Source organism: Eimeria necatrix, genomic scaffold (genome assembly GCF_000499385.1).
Source record: "Eimeria necatrix Houghton genomic scaffold, Enh_scaff71, whole genome shotgun sequence".
NCBI classification, from domain to species: domain Eukaryota; phylum Apicomplexa; class Conoidasida; order Eucoccidiorida; family Eimeriidae; genus Eimeria; species Eimeria necatrix.
Genome location: NW_013654536.1, coordinates 25,321 through 38,025, shown reverse-complemented (window position 1 = coordinate 38,025; position 12,705 = coordinate 25,321). Strand labels below are relative to the sequence as shown.

The 12,705-nt window shown below is 50.8% G+C and overlaps 3 protein-coding genes across 3 annotated transcripts; 1 reads left to right on the top strand and 2 right to left on the bottom strand.

Moving 5' to 3' along the window:
* Positions 1-265: 265 nt before the first annotated feature.
* ENH_00072780 (replication factor A protein 3 domain-containing protein, putative) lies at positions 266-1,116 on the bottom strand (the record flags this gene model as incomplete). The annotated part of the gene is made up of 4 exons (XM_013582662.1): positions 266-339; positions 520-654; positions 780-886; positions 1,094-1,116. 4 exons carry the CDS (start codon positions 1,114-1,116, stop codon positions 266-268), a joined length of 339 nt encoding a protein of 112 aa, XP_013438116.1.
* Positions 1,117-2,661: 1,545 nt separating this feature from the next.
* On the bottom strand, positions 2,662-6,070 carry ENH_00072770 (tRNA methyltransferase domain-containing protein, putative; the record flags this gene model as incomplete). The annotated part of the gene is made up of 4 exons (XM_013582661.1): positions 2,662-3,627; positions 3,728-3,849; positions 4,109-4,239; positions 4,365-6,070. 4 exons carry the CDS (start codon positions 6,068-6,070, stop codon positions 2,662-2,664), a joined length of 2,925 nt encoding a protein of 974 aa, XP_013438115.1.
* Positions 6,071-6,942: 872 nt separating this feature from the next.
* ENH_00072760 (hypothetical protein, conserved) lies at positions 6,943-11,035 on the top strand (the record flags this gene model as incomplete). The annotated part of the gene is made up of 4 exons (XM_013582660.1): positions 6,943-9,583; positions 9,876-10,049; positions 10,231-10,775; positions 10,964-11,035. 4 exons carry the CDS (start codon positions 6,943-6,945, stop codon positions 11,033-11,035), a joined length of 3,432 nt encoding a protein of 1,143 aa, XP_013438114.1.
* Between the last annotated feature and the right edge of the window lie 1,670 nt (positions 11,036-12,705).

Sequence of the window (12,705 nt, the reverse complement as noted above, 5' to 3'; positions counted from 1 at the left end):
CTCATACATCCCATTCATACCGTTTAAGATCATAGGGCTTTCGGAAACGGTTAACTAAAAACAATGCAAAGTACACCAAAACCCATTGTTCAACAGGTTTGGTAGTTATTCCCCACTGCCAAACGTAAAATTCTGCTTGCAGGGGACCCACTGCAGGCCAGGTATTGTTTTATCAGACGCTATCGTTGCAGGGCTGCTTGAGAATTAGCAGCTTGGTAATATAGGACAGGCCCTTTCAACCAATGTAATCCATACATTAGCAGTGTTACTCTGAATCGAATAGGTGGCTAAATTGAGGATGGAAAGTCGCTGCTGTCGCTGCATCAGCAAGCTCTATGTCTGCGCCAAAAGCCACAAACAAACGCAGCAAGCATTCGACCCTAGAACCTGACTCAAGCGCTAAACTGGCCAAAAAGACTTTAATTTTCTGTAGACAGGATAGATGGATGCACTGCTCCAAAAACTAGAAGTGCCAGCTACCAGGAGACTGATTGAACTTAGTAAAGGGAAGTCGCACACCGATATTGTCTCCAAGAGGAATGGTTTGATCGTGCTCTCCTTGCCTAATTGTTAGGTCCTCCTGTACAGTCGCCACAACTTCGACATAGCGGCACGCCGGCGGGGAGTCCCGGAGGAAGCACTTCACACATTTACCTGCAAAAGCGCAACCAATTTCTGCAGGCAGAGTGACTACAGCAATCACGTTGTTGGCGATTCTAGATTGACAAGTGGGACTCATCCTATGTGGCGCTTCGCGGAAGCCCCTGTTATTTACGTACCTTCGGAAGCCTCAAGTATGAGAGCATCCTCTTCAGCTTCTTTTATCCGACCAATAAAGCGAATTCTTCTGCCTATGAAATCGCCCAGCCTGCCATACGGCACTCTCCTGTGACTCAGAGGACAGACAGAGCAACGACGCGAATGGGCCTACCTTAACAGCGTCATTACATAATTTAGATTTGACGTCGTAACTGGTTCGTTCCTCATCAGCAGTATAATGTTTGAGGCAAAAGAGGCATAAGCTGGGGCACCACAGAAAGCCTGGAGTTGGTGAGAGTTGTGCAAGCGAATACTCCTTCACCAACCCTCCCACCTGGCGGCTTTATAATCCTCCATTTGCATGTAGATTAGACTCCAGACTAGCGCAAATTAGGAAAAGTGAGGCGAATAGCAGCTGGCGAAGTGTGATGGGCCACTTCAATTCGCTAAACTGGGCTGGTGGGGTTGTTGTGGGTGTCCAACGGGACAACGAACATCGAGTTCCAGAGATGAATGGATCTTCTTCTGTCTTTGTGGTTTGAATTTTGTTTCTGTATATAAAGAGTATTTGTTTCACATTTAAAAGAATGATTATTGCGGGTTATTGCGCCTGAACATCTGTGGGCTGCATTACTTGCGTAGCAGATGACATAGTTTGAACGCTGCCTTCCAACTAAAATCCGGCTCTCTGCAGTTTCCGCCTACTCAGATTAGTCGTGCAATGCTGATGAGACTTAGAAGTAGGTCCGAAAAAGCCGACTTCTCGCAGAAGCGTGGTAGTCCATGGGAGCGGCGTACTAGTATGGAGATCTACCTACAGAACACGCAAATGCGTCCCCACTAGTAGACAATAACTGTGGCCTGCTTGGGGAACACTAAACAAATGCGTGGCATGAATACTCTAGAAAATACCACTGGAGGTCAGGTTAGGTTGCAGACCTTAGCTTCAGCGTCTTCTGAGCGGAAGAGCATGTCTTCCTCATTCGTCTATCATTTGCAAGGGCACGGATTGGGTCACTGTTCGCGAACGTCCGCTTGACATATTGAGGCAAACTTTGTTTCGTGTGAACAGCCTGTTATTGCGAACTTTCGTGTTAGCTGCCTGCATGCGTCGCGAGCCAGCACCTCCTTCTCATCTCTCCTTTAGCTGCACCTCGCTATGCAAGTTACTCGACAGTAGTAGAGCACTTTGCAATCATCTATTCCTACATGCATGTGAGAGTCGAGCGGGTGTCTCCGAAAGCAGGGTTCCCCCGCGCTGCTGCTACACAAAGCAGCTGAAATAAGGGGGTGGGTGGAGGCAAGATAACTTCTTTTGCCATCGATGTGATACCCTTGTCGCAGGGGAAAGTGAACAGCATTCCCACTCAACGGGACAAAGAATACAAGAATAATGGTGATTAAATACAAGGTGGACAGATGCGCAATTTGTGCATGGACGTTGGTGGTCGCGTTTTTGCCCGAATTTTGCCAGACAGCTGTGAGTCGTTACGATATGCGAACTAAGCTACACTTCGAGTTTATGCAGCTCTCCTATAGAGGGTAAATGCGTGACGCTTCTTAGCAGTCGCATATAGAATGCATGAATTGGGACGAGAGTAGGAGGCCCGGAGCGTCTCTCGGTAAGCAATGATTGAGGAGGTTCCCTTTTACGCCTTCGTAGGGCAGTCTGATGCTCAGATTGCCATTATTCAAAGCTTCACCTAAGCATATCATGATGCACAAGTGTAAGCGAAACACAAAGAACTAGCCTTTGTCTTGAATGTCTTGGTATCCACAGGCGTAGGGCCCTACATTCGTAACTCCGAGCCTCTATTACTCATGAGGCCCACGTTTAAATGCACTATCCAAATTCGAATTGGAAACAGTAATCAGAAAAGAGTTATTCCATATACACTGCAGCTAGCCCAACTTGTCAATGATGTTCTTCAATGCAAAAGAGCCTTGAAGGGCGGAAATCGTCCCTGACCCTATACATTCATCATCTCTATAGAATGCAGCAACCTGCCCAGGGGCAAGGCCCACATCTGGCTCCCCCAGCAGCAGTTCCGCCTCTTCAATGGGCCCTGAAGCTCCTGAGTGGCCCCGTGAGACGCAAAGGACCTTGAAGTTGTGCTTCGCTACACCGTGGAAGCCCGCACTGTGCCTCACCTGTACTATAAGCCCTGTTCCACCCTTGGAGGATCCCGTAAGAAAACTTTCAGCAGGGCTTTCCATAGGTAGTGCAGTGTTTGTCCTTGCAGCAGCCACTGCACTTGCTGCAACCGCTGCCAAAGCAGGACCTTCCTCTAGCAAGGAGCCCGGTTGAAGCATTGCAGAAGCAGCGAAGTCCGCTGGGGCCTTTCCGCTAAACCACCTAATGTTGTCCACTCGTAGGCACGTTCTAAGCTGTCTGAGCTTCAGAGCCAAGGCTGCTGCCTTGTCACCATTTGCCGCTGCCTTCAACAAGGGAGCTCCCAACTGCTCCGAGTAATTCCCAGGTTCTGTTGCCAAAGCTCGCAGGCGTTCTTCTGCTGCCGCCTCTTCCTCCTTACTTACTACAAAAAGCGCATTTGCTTCGGGGAGCTTTCCAACGACGCTCCAAGGACCTGAAAGCTTTGGAGGACCTCCAGAGGCTCCGTGGCAACGGCGGCAGAGGCGGGGATCGAGGAGAGGCACAACACCCTTTTGCTGTCCCACAGTGAAGCCCCAAAGGCCCTTGTGCCGGCCAATAGAAACGCCTGTAGGAAAATGAATCACTGGTCCCTCCTCCTCTCCAAGCAGGTGCATAAGGAACTGACTTACAGCTAGAGGACCCAAGAAGCAAAGGCCTTGGCTGTCCGGCCTCTGAGATGATGGCAGACTCCAGCTTACCGCAATCTTCCGCACCTGCATTAAACATGCACCCCAAACCAGTGGCTGCATACGCGGCCAGCACAGTGCTTATCAGTGCCTGCAAAGGATGCTCAGTAGGGGGTTTCACGCTTACCTGGGTCTTCAGGAGAGCACCCACAGGGAAAAGCAAACGTGATAACTGGAGTGAAGACAGACCAGAGAGGAAGTAGGATTGGTCTTTCGTCAGGTCCACTCCCCTCAACAAGCGAGGACAACCTGACCAGCATAGGAAGGGCATATAATAGCCGCACCAAAAACTGTTCCCAAAAATGACGATGCCATCCAATTAGCAAAGCATTACAGCAGTTCCTTTGCGAAGCCACACGCATTTGCTCCAAAACCAATGCAACACGCAGCAGCTCAAGATTTCGCTGCTACGCATTAAAGTAGCAGCAACTGTAGGAGGCAGCATATCTTGAAAGAGAAACCGAAATGGAGACATCTTGCCACCACTGCCGATACAAAAATGTCCTACCCTCGTCAATTAAGATCCTTGCGTAGTGTCCCGAGGCGATTCTGTAGTCAACTGCGCCCAGTGTCTCTGCGAAAGCTCCAAATTTTACTGAGGAGTTGCAACTCCAGTCCGGATTGAGTGTGAGGCCCGCCCTGTGAGGCATCGCAGCTCGCATAATCCCAAGGTGCAAGATGACCTTTTACTTGTGATAAGGCTCAAACCTCTAGTGCATTAGCCCAGGGTTAATGTACGATGTTCGCAACTTCAGAAGGCCTACCGGGCCCCTTCTAAAAAGCCGGAGATGACTCTATCCCAGTACTGCTGCTGCATGGGTACAACCTCCAGAGAAAGCCCCGCTGCTGCTGCTACGGCAGCTGCTGCTTTTGCATCCTCTTGCCATGGGCAAGCCGCTGCCGCCGTCGCAGACGCAGCAGCAACATCAAGTTTTTCCTGATGATACCTCCCCTGCATTTGTTCCTTCATCTGAGCGGCTTCAGGGGCCCAAACCTTTAGAAAAATAGGCTTAGGCCTGAAGCCCCACTCACGCATCAAAACCAGAGAGACTGCAGAGTCTACTCCACCCGACACAAGAACATGAACCTCAGCCCCAGCACCGTCACTAAGAGGAAGAGAGACACGGCTTTTAGCCGCTAACGTAGCTATTTCCTCGGAGTGCGGTATGGAGGGAAGCGCATGCTGTGGGATCTGGTTGCTCCACTTGTCCCCGTGAGGCTCTTGGCGATATCCAGATAAAGCATCACGTGCGGCTGGTGGCGGCCTCAGCAACGTCCCTTTTGGCACTTTAGCCTGTGCTCTACCTGTTGTGATGCCTTGTTTGCTTGGAGCAGTACCTTGTTCCCCATGTGCATTCTGAGGCAGATCGGCAGAAGGCGGGAGGACCTCGTTGCAAAAGTATCGTTGTAGCAGGTCTTGTGTGGAGCTCATAAGAATGTGCATGGCCGTCCGAAAGCCCCGCACTCTCGAGTCCGGTAGCAAATTCAGTAAACTGCTAAACTGCAGAAGCTTAGTGGGCCCTACGGCGCTCAGGGCAAACACCCCGCAGGGAGCACTCCCACTGAGGCTTCTAGAGAGCAGTTGTAGTAAACCCCCAACAACAAGTGAATCACTCTCCCCATGAACGTGCACTTTTGCTCCCTGCTTTGCTGCGACACAGCACAGCTGGCTGTTGCTCGTGATGCTGGTGGTCAAGCTCCTCTGTTGCGGCCTCACGGGGGAATGAAGTGAAACTTTAACTGCGGCCATCGCTGCACAACCGGTGACGGGCCTCCATACATCACTGAGACCTAAATCTGAGGAGCTTGGAGAGACTGATGCTTCATCAACTCCTGCTGCTGAGCCCGATTCAAGCGCCTCTGATGCGGCACTTGGGCCGTGCGCAGACTGCTTGATGCGCGTGAGCCGCCGCTTACCCGCGAAATTTCGGAAATCGCTGCCATTGGTTTCCTGAAATGCCAGGTGCATCAAAATTTTTATACGGGATTCTGCTGTGGGGGCCCCCCGGAAGACCTTAGAGAGGCTGAGCCATCTGCGAGCCACCTCAAAAAATGCGGAGCTCATCACAGAACCACCTGGGTTAGCATATTCATCTGCTGTTTGTGTTGCTGCTGATGGTAGTTCTGGAGGCCGCCCTGTATCAACTTGTTTTAAGTGAAATTGTCTCTCACGTTTGTGGTCGATAGACGAACAGAAGGGGCCCAACGGTCTGCTGAAACATCCTACAATGGTCCTGGTAAGGAGATTGGCTCGCGGATGGAGAATAAATGAAACGCGTGGCATAAGACTCCCAGCTAAAGATCTGCCCGTCCTGCATATCTTTACTTGCAGCTGAAGAGGCTGTCGTGGCTGCCAGAATCCGGCCGGCTGTACGTGGCAGCATGAGAGAATTGCAGCATCGCTTACTTCTAGACACTGGCGGAATAGTGCAGATAGGACCAGACAGAACAGCTCCAGAAAAGTGCGCATCTCAGAGTCTTCTAAAATATCTAGCAAAACCTTTAAATATCGAGGAATATGTACACGGCATCTTTACTTCGAGACGGGATGCACGCTGGAGTTGGGATACTGCCCGTAGGCGGGATGCCGCGGAATTCTCGTTTGTGAGCATGCCTGGTGTAACAATTTCTTCTCGCCTCATGTTGTAGCTGCTTGGACAGGTCTCACCAGCGAACTGCTGCTGCTTGCCTTGCATAAAAGTGCTGCTTGGGTTGCTGCTCCTTCCTTTGTTGCCACAATAACAGTAGCTGAATTTGCCATAGTAAAGCCTTGATGAGCCGCTAATAAACAATTTGGTCGCGAAGTTTTTACGGGAAGCCGTGTGTCGGGGACCGCAGATGAGGCTCGAGTGACCCGCAAGATTTAGAGCAGCACTGTTCCCTTCTAGATAAATGAGACTGTGGAAACTTATTGGTCATTTAAACCTATTAAAGTAATCAGCTATTTGATGTTTACCTTCTTTCGGGCCTCCCTTGGGCTTAAGGCCCTTGATGATCTAAGGACAGGGGGCCCCCACGTTGTCTGCGGCGCCGCCAACATGCTTACTGGACAGTGAGGAGAAGCGTTTCATGATGAAAGCAGTTACGGATCTTTCATGACAAAAAACAGTTATCCGAAGTCCATAGGGATATCCTCAAGGCTTAGGGGCTCGTTTTAGTAGGGCCCCTCCCTAGCAGCCGAAATACTCTACGCAACCGACACGCACTCGAGAAGGTGTCAAGAGCCTACCAGCGCTTACAGAAATAGTGACAGAAGCCATAAGATCAATATCAATGAAACGCGCATTAGCAGCAGCACTACCAAGGCCAGAAATACGATGAATCGCCACTTCTTCGCCGGCAATGCCCAGGGAGTCCCACACACAGCAGCGTCCTGCCCTGCGTGCCCTCCTCCGATGGCTACTTCTGCTGCTTTTTCTCCATGGAGTATTGAACCCGGCTTGTGGACACTCAGGGGCCACGAGGGCTTCCTTTTTAGTGCCGCGCAGTTGTGAGAGTGGGCCTGCGGTAGGTTGCTCCACAACAGCCCGTAGTAACCGCAGTCGTAGCAATACGCCACGCAGCGCTGCATCATACTTAAGAGGGCCAGCAGGTGACGAATCGGATTGCCCTAGGTGCGTATGGCTGAACCACAGAGTGGAGAGCCTGCCTATTGTTGTCGGCTGGGATAAGGCCTCTGGGAGCTCAACGGAAAGCGCTTCTTGCTGCGGCCCGCTAAAGCCTGGAATAGCAAGAGCAGCTGATGCAACATTTCAGCTACGAAGAAACACAACCAAAGTCCAAGTTCTCGATGTTGTTCCTTTGCAAGTAGAAATAGCGCCGGAGACGAGGAGGGCTTTGGAGCTACCCCCATGCTCCCATAAACGACATATATTCCTCCCTTTATGTCTACTTGGATTTCCTCGCGATTTACAGAGCGAAACCGAAACGAGTCCTTACTTACAGTGTCAAGTGGAGAAGCCCACAGAAAATTGCGGGCCGGTGCGCGGTGGGGAGATTCACGAAGTATCGGAGGATTGCTCACCCCTTAGCTCAGTCAGCAATTCACCTCAACAGCCATTTCTGGAGGTCCTGAAGGAATCTGTCTGTAAGGCTCTCAAATGGGGAGGGAACTTGTACGAGGGGATTCCCATGCAGCTGGCTGCCCGCGTGACTGCGCCGAAGAAGGCCCAACTGGCACCGCATTCACCCATCGAAGAATCTAATAAGTCTGCCGGACTGTCAGCAAATAGCAGGGAATCGAGTGGTCTAGAGCAGTGCCCATTCCCGGCGGTGTGGCCGCTTAGTTCTGATAGAGAAGCTCAAAGGGTTCTTAGGGAACACTATAAACCCTTACTCGGCCTTTACCGGCGTCTGCCGCACTCTGCATCTTGTGCCACTGCGTGGAAGAGAGCCAGTGACAACCCTGAAGGCAACGATGTTGGGAGCAGGAACTGCAGCAGCAAAGTGGGGGCCCAGTGGATCACTGCCTTGCGTATCCTGCGTCTCCCTAGGGGTGCTCAGTTGTCACTGCAGCTTCAACTGGAGCCCCCTCTACCCTCTTTTCCATTTTCTTCCGACAAGCGTGTACCTCTTCCGCCTCCTTTAGTTAACACGTCTTCTTGCCAGGCTCATGCTCACAGCAACGAGGATGCTTCCTCACCGTACCAGCTTGTGTCGTTGTACAAATTCTTCCGCGTAAGTTCACCTAGGGCCCTTGCTGAGCTGCTAAGGGCTCTTTGGGGGCCTAGAGGAGTACTAGGTAGGGCCTACGTAGCAGAAGAGGGTATTAATGCCCAGTTGGCGGTCCCTTCTTCAGTGTTTGCGTCTATCATCGCTGAGCTGCAGCAGATACCTGGCCTGGAAGATGGTCTTCAGGTGACTCCCGATTGCCTTATCCCCTTCTACAAATATTGGAGCTCTCCACCATTTGATGCACTTCATATCCGTCCTCGCCACCAGGTGCTGAGGGATGGTTTTGACTGCCCGCTAGACTGGTCAGACTGCGGAGAGGAGGTCGAGCCTGAGGTTTGGCATCGTAAGCTTGTGGCCTTGTTGCAGGAGCAACAACCACAGAAGCAGCGAACACCGAAAGTCGTACTTTTGGATATGCGGAATGCGAGTGAGTACGCGGTCGGCCATTTCAAAGGATCGCAATGTGTAGATACGCTCACCTTCGCGGATTCATTTGCTTCTGGCGGTCCGCTGGAGGAGGCCCTGGCCAGGGCAGGGATTCAGCTTCCTTCCAGGGAGGCTAGATCTGTCTCTAGTAAAGGCAGTTGTAGCAGCAAGGACGTGGAGGTAATGATGTACTGCACAGGTGGCATCCGCTGTGTAAAGGCGGGAGCTTTCGTCAAACAAATTCTTGGTTTTCCTCGGGTAACACGACTCAAAGGAGGTATCCTAGCATACAAAAATTACATCGAGAGCTTCAAGGAACGGTCTGATAGGGGCGAAGGGATCAAACTTGGTGCAGAAGAGGAAGGGTCATACGCGTCAGAAAACCTTACTGCTGCTAATGCCAATGAGTGTGCAACAGATGAAGGTCTCAGCGGTAACGAAACATTGCAGCAGCGCACTGTCTCAGAGCCATGTGATCCCGCAGTGATGGGCTCGCATACTCCTGCACCGGAGAGTTTGTTCGTGGGAAGTAATTACGTATTCGATCATAGGATGTGCCAGCAGATTACACCGGATTTGTTGACTCATTGCACCATCTGTTCAGGACCCTCGGGCCGCTTAGTAAATTGCAGCAACAGACAGTGCGGTCGGCGTGTTGTGCTGTGCTCCTCGTGCTGCTCCTCAATTGGGGTTTTCTGTTCGTCAGCATGTGCCCGGGAAGGAGCGGAGGATGGTAAAAGAGAAATTCATGCACAGACTCAGAGGCGGATGCAAGTCAGGCATACACACCAAAAATTGCTGCAGCAAAGGCGTTTATGGTCGATGAGGGCTCAGCAGCTTTTGGCTGCTCTAAAATACACTGCTGCCGCCGATACGGTATCTGGTAAGAAGCTCATGTGCTTTTTGCGGGATGATGTTGGAGGATGCAGTAGCTGTTCTCGCGTCCTGCGCCGCATCTTAAGACAGCGTACGATGTTGCGGAAGGGTTGGGCATATGCTGCCGCACTATAAAGGCTCGTGTGTATATGCAGACGCTTCGTTTTTGAAGCATGTACCAACCAAGGAGTTGTCCCAGCAGGCTCATGTTGGGGATTGTGGGCGCGTCTGCAATGCTACAACTCAAGACTGCTGGCAGTGGTCTCACAACGTTGCAGCCGCTGCGTCTTCCCCCTCAGGACAAGAAACGCTACTAGAAGAAGGGCGACGGAGGGCAAAAGACTTAACTGGCTTGCAACATGAGGTCCAACAGTTCTGGTCGGGGCCTCTGCACTCGCGCATTCTCTCAGCAATCAGCAAACTCAAGAGGCCTCGGTCGATCCTTGAAATAGGCGCCTTCGTTGGCATCTCTAGTAGGGTATTTCGTAGTCGAACCATGTTGTGGTGCCTTCTAATTCTCTGGAGCTTCTGTGGGACACTCCTGCAGCGTGTTTTACAGTGATGTGCCTCTCTTCTTGACACATCTCTTCTTAGAGCTGCAAGTGGTTCGACCGGTGCCATTTCAGTTCGTATATTCTTTTTGCTTGCCTGCAGCCCTAGCTCTAGCTGAGGGCCTTGTTTGTGAGGAAGGGGGTGAAGATGGGTGCTTTGGTATTTTGGCCATAGAGAAAGACCCACGAGCAGCAACAGCAGCCCGCCGGCTGGTGAGCTCTTCCCCATGGGGTCGATTTGTTACTTTGATGGAGGCGGACGCAATGCAGTGGCTGCAGTCTCTCCCCAAGGTGTTGAAGAGCCCACCTGTTTGGGGAAACGCATCAGAACCCACCAGGGATGAGGAAACATCAGGCAGCAGGCTGCCAGATGGTGGCTTTGACCTCATCTATCTCGATGCTGAAAAGAAAAGATACCTAGAGTACATTTCGGCTATACTAAACCCACAGCGTCCTCTGCTTGCCCCTACTGGAGTCCTCGTGATAGACAACACTTTATGGCTCAAAGGTCAGGATGGAAAAAGAATCGCGTGGTGGGAGAACCACCCCACACAGTGGGAATCTGCACGGGCCAGAAGATATGCAAAAGTTGCAGAGTGTATGCAGACCCTTCGGGAAACTCTGCGCAACGATGCTCGCATTTCTCATGTAAGCGGTATACGTAAGGAAGACATGCCGGATGACACAGAGCAAACGTTATCCACCCACGTCGCGTGCAAGCGCATGCGTGGTGTGATGGAGTGCGTGCATGGCAGTGCAGCTTTCAGTATTGACTGTACTCCATTCTTGGGCAGTTTGTACATTGAATGGTATCTTGCACGTTGCTGTGTTTGCAGGTTTTACTCCCGGTTGGGGATGGTTTGTCACTCGTCACTTGGGCTAACCAACCGTCACCCCCTCGGCCTTAGCGCTGCTCACACATCAGCGGCCCATGCGGAGCGCGATCTACAGCTCCACTGGCATTCATGAGTGTGATATAGCACAGTTTCATGAAGCCTTAAGTACAGAGGGTTTTTTTCCAAGGTTGCCTGATTTCTGCAGCCACATTGACAAGCTGATACATTTTTGAAAGTTGCGGCCCATGTGTTTCATGCTTTGCATGCATCTTTTGCTTGCAAGCTGCTACATCCTTCATGCTCACTGCACAAACGAGTCGTCAATCGCCGCAGAAAGCGAAGACTCGTTTGAAGCTCAAGCGATAGACCCGTCACCGTAGGGACAACAAAATAGATTAAGAGCGTATGGAACGCTCTTTGTGCCCATTGCCTATAGCCTAGCTACCATGCTGGAACTTCCGAATTGTGACAGTAGCATAGCCTGCATTTGCTTCCAGCGGCCGGTACTACATATCTTGAAATAATCAGATTCTGCAATCTGCTTCATGGGACGGATTTTGTCTTGACGGAGCCACTTCTACACAGAAAATATTTGGCTGTTCTGTTGAGTCAAGCCGAGCCCAAGGGCTTTCAGTCACTTGTCTCGCCTCTGAGGGTCACATTTTTCTTCATTAATCTGCATTAATGGGAATGTGTGCCGATCTGAGTAGCATTTAGTGGGTTGTATCCGTTATTCGCACGGTGCTGCTCACCAGCAGGCTGTTCATGAATTCAGGTGTACGAACAGCCTGTGGTCAGGGAAACGACGCTCTGGTTTGCCTGTGCTATGCAAATAGCACTTGGCGTCCCCGTAAAAGGAAGAATAAAAAAACAACAGCAGTCGGAGATATCTCAATGAGTGGCCGTTGACGATGAAAGTGGCATTTTTGCTTGATTGCCGAAGAGGTGTAAAAGGCGACGGGCACTTTATTGCAAAGATTTTGCAGTATTGGTGTGCAGCCCTAGAGGTAGTAACACTTATCGAAATACTGAGAAGCTTTTCTTGAATTAACTGAAACATGCTCAGGATCTTGCTGTATTCGGGTCAACTCGATGCCCACACATTTCAATTGCGACTCTTAGTGCGTCTGTTTCTGCAGCGTGCCTCCATTTAAGTTCTGACTATCATGATTTTCTCAGTTGAAACAGACTTGAAGGTTTGGCTGTCGTTTAAAGACACCTTCAGTCTTGAGACTCTCCGCGGCGTCCTTCCTCAGCTAATAACAACAAGCATTTCATTCGATAGCAGCGAAACAGCAGCAGAACACGAGAGTGGTATTGGTTTTCTGACAAACTTCATAGGTACTGATGCCGTACACAAAATTATTAGCAACCATGATGTTCGATGTGTCTGCTTTCCAGATTGCTTCACTGCATCTCCAAAGATTCCGACTAAGCTCGTGCTTTTTTCGTCCAACCTCGAGGACTGGGTGCCTCACTTTGCTGCTCTACAAGACTGCGTTTCAACAAATGGGCTTGAAGCTCGAATTTTCACCTCCGATCTCCTGAGCATTGATTGCATCGAAGGTGAGTGGAAATGCTGAACAGGAACACGATGTGACCCCCTGTAAGTGGCTCGCTCTCTTCCAGTGATTCCAGTGTCATGTGCTGACCGAAGAGAGCTCATCTGCCCCATTACTAAGGTAAAGCTGCCATGTTTCGCTTGAACAGAGTAGTTGCCGCAACCCCCTATTCAGATATTG